This window comes from Symphalangus syndactylus, chromosome 18 (assembly GCF_028878055.3).
Source record: "Symphalangus syndactylus isolate Jambi chromosome 18, NHGRI_mSymSyn1-v2.1_pri, whole genome shotgun sequence".
Classification (NCBI taxonomy): Eukaryota; Metazoa; Chordata; class Mammalia; order Primates; family Hylobatidae; genus Symphalangus; species Symphalangus syndactylus.
The window spans coordinates 49,735,574-49,739,112 of NC_072440.2; the positions used below are offsets into that span (position 1 = coordinate 49,735,574).

Here is a 3,539-nt window from a genome sequence, read left to right on the forward strand (position 1 = left end):
ACAGTATCAATGGTTTGGAGTTAGGCATACAAAACCACGACCTATATGTAATACAATGAATAACAGGCTAATAACTAATAACTAATACAACTAATAATTACAATTCAAGGCATATTATATACAAAGCTTTAAGTTCTCATCATCAGATTTTGTTTTTCTTCTTTCTGTTTTGGCAGATACTGTGAATATAACATTCAACTCACAGAAACTATGGAGCCCTTACTAAGCATAAAGTACTGTCAAAGGCCAGGGCTGGGACAGAACTGAGACAGGGCAAGGGATACGACAGAACTGGGGCAGGGTCATGGCCAGAGAAAAACCAGGGGCAGGGTCACAGCCAGGGACACGACAGGACCAAGGCCAGGGTCAGAAGCAGGGCAGAACCAGGGCCAGGACCATGGCAGGATCAGGGCCAGCAGAAGACCAGGGCAGGGCTAGGGTAGCACAGGGCCAAGACAGGGCAGGGTCAGTGTAGAGCAAGGAACGAGCCAGGGTATGGCAGGGCAGGGACAGGGAGGTCCAGGGCCAGAGCCAGGTCCAGGACATGGACAGGGCAGGGCCAGAAACATGGCAGGACCAGAAAGGGGACAGGGCAAGGGCAAGGCCAGAGAAGGACCATGGAAAATCATGGCCAGGGAGGGTCCAGGGCAAGGGCAAGTCCACGGCAGAACCAGAGCCAGGGCAGGCCAAAGGCAGGGCCAGGGCAGGGCAAGGCCAAGGTAGGGCAGGGCCAGTGTAGGGTGAGGGTAGGTCCAGGGCGAGTTCAGGTCCAGGACAGGACTAAGATAGCACAGGGCCAAGGCAGGGCCAGGGCAGGGCCTGGGGATTGTCAGGGAGAGGGCCAGGGTCAAGGCTGGGCCAGGGAAAGGGCCAGAGCAAGGGCAGGGCCAGGGAGAAGGCAGAACCAGAAAGGATCCAGAGCAAGGGCAGGGCCAGGGCAGAACCAGGACCAGAACAAGGCAAAGCCAAGGCCAGGGCAGGGCAAGGCCAGTGCAGGGCAAGACCAGGGAAGGGCAAGGCCAGGGTAGAAAAGACCAGGGTAGGGCCAGGCCAGGGTAGGAGAAGGCCATGGTAGGGCCAAGGCCAAGGCAGGGCAGGGCTCGGGTAGCACAGGGCATGGCCAAAAACTGGGCAGGGCCATAGTAGTGGCAAGACTAGCAACAGGGCCAGGGCAAGCGCTGGACCAGAGCATGGTGGGGACAATACATGGCCAGGACAGAGAATGGCAAGGCAGGTCCAGGGCCATTTAAGGGACTCGGTAGGCCTGGGGTCAGGCCAGGGCAGGGCAAGGGCAAGGCCAGGGCTGGGGCCAAGGCAGTGCCAGGGCAGGGTAGGAACAGTGCAGGGACAATGCAGGGTAAGGGCAAGGCCAGGGCATGGAAGGGCAGGGCATGACCAAGGAAGGGCCAGGAGAGGGCCAGGGCAAGGTCAGGGCCAAAACAAGGGTACGGCTGGGGCCAGGAATATGGTAAGACCAGGGCTGGGCCCAGGCTGGGACACGCAGGGCAGAGCATGGCCTTTGCAAGGCAGGGCCAGAGCCAGGCCACAGAGAGAGTAGGGCAAATGCCAAGGCAAGGCTAGGGTAGTGCCAGGGCTGAGGCATGGTCAGGGAAGGTCCAGGGCTGAGTCAAGGCTACAACCAATACAGGGCAAAGGCTGGGGCAGATCTAGGGCACAAGCAGGGCAGGCTAGGGCACAGCAATGGCAAGACCAGGCCATGGCAGGGCCAGCCCAGGATAGAACAGGGCACAGGCAGGGCAGGGCCAGGGCCACGGCTGGGGCAGGACAAGGACCAGGACCATGGTCCAGGCCAGGGCAAGGGTATGGCCAGGGCAGAGGTGGGGCCAGAGCCAGGGTCTGGGCAGGGCCAAGGCAGGTCTATTGCAGGGCAAGGGTTCAGACCAGGGCCAGAGCAGGGCTCGGGAAGGGCCAGGGCCAGGGCCAGGACCAGGAAAGGGCAATGTCAGGACAAGGGCCATGGCAGGACCAGCAACGGGGCTAGGGCCAGACCAGGGACAGGGACAGGGTCAGGGCTAGGGGCAGAATAGCATGTCAGGGTAGAGCCAGGCCAAATTAGGGCCAGGACAGGGTCAGGACCAGGGCTGGGCCAGGGTATGGCCTTAAGTAGCACAGGGCCAGGGCCAGGATCCATGCCAGTGACAGCGCCAGTCTAGGGCAGAGGCAGGGCCATAGCCAGGTCTAGGACAAGGCTGGGGCAGGGCCAACGTCTGGGTCAGGGTCAGCACAAGACCAGGACAGAGCCAGGGGTGGGACAGGGCCATGGCAGGAGCAGGGTCAGGAGCAGGGCTCAATGCTGGGCCAAGGCCAGATAGGACCAGGTCTGTGCTAGGGCCAGTGTGAGGGCCAAGGCGGGGTCAGGGCAGGGCCAAAGGGAGGGCGGGGTCAGGGCAGGGCCAAAGGGAGGGCAGGGCCAGGACAGGGTGGAGCAGGCCCGGGGTAGCACAGGGTTAAGTCATGGCATGACCAATTAAGGCAGGTCTATGGCTGGGGCTGGGGCAGGGCCAGGGCCAGTCCCGGGGCAGCGCCAGAGCCAGGGCAGGGCCAAGGCAGTGGCAGCTCCAGGGCAGGGCCAGGGTTAGGACCATGGACATGTCCAAGGCCAGTGCCAGGGCAAGGGCAAGGGCAGGGGCAGGGCCAGGGTAACCTAAGAAGCAGGGACAAAGCCAGGTCCAGAGAAGGGCCAGGACAGGTATGTGGCAGGGCTAGGGTATGGGACAGGGCCACGGCAGGGCCAGGGTCAGGGCCACAACCAGGTCTGTGCTATGGCCAGGTCCAACACAGTGCCCAGGTGACGCTAGGGTGAAGGCCAAGATAAGGCCAGGGCAGGGTCAAAGCCAGGCTAGGGCCAAGGCAGGGCCATGGCAGGCAAGGCAGGGCCAGGAAAGCATAGGGCAACGACAGGGCAGGGCCAGACCAGTGCCAAGACCTGGGCAGGGCCAGGGAACAGCCAGGGCAGGGCTAGGGCCAAGGCCATGGCCATGACCTCGGCAGGACCAGGTTCGGGGCAAGGGCAAAACAAAGGCAAGGACAGTGCAGGTTCTTGGCACAGCCAGGGTCCAGGACAGTGTCAGGGCAGGGCCAAGGCAGGGCCTGGGCCATGGTAAGACCAGCAACAGGGCTGGGGCTAGGCCACTGACAGGACCAGAGTCAGGGCAAGGGCCAGAGCAGTGCAAAGCCAGGGTAGGGCCAGGGCCAGGGGAGAACCAGGGCAAGGTCTCAAGCAGGGAAGGGCCAGGGCCAGGACAGGTCAGGGCAGGGCCATGACAGGGCCAGCGGCTGCATTAGGGCAAGGGCAGGGCCAGAGCAAGGTAAGGGTCAGGGCCAAGGCCAGGGTAGGGACAGGGCAAGAAATATGGCGGGACCAGGGGCAATGCCAAGGCCAGAGCCAGGCCAGGGCTGAGCCAGGGCTGAGTCAGGGCAGGGCAGGGCAGGGCATGGTATGGCCAGTGCAGGACAGGACAAGAGCCGGTCCACAGAGAGAGCAGGGCTGATGCCAAGAAAGAGACAGGCTAGTGCCA

At 62.4% G+C, this 3,539-nt stretch overlaps 1 protein-coding gene across 1 annotated transcript; it reads right to left on the bottom strand.

Moving 5' to 3' along the window:
* Window positions 1-366: 366 nt before the first annotated feature.
* LOC129467466 (uncharacterized) lies at window positions 367-1,603 on the bottom strand. The gene is given in 3 exon segments (XM_063622355.1): window positions 367-780; window positions 889-1,306; window positions 1,308-1,603. Coding segments are annotated over 3 exon segments (1,128 nt in total).
* Between the last annotated feature and the right edge of the window lie 1,936 nt (window positions 1,604-3,539).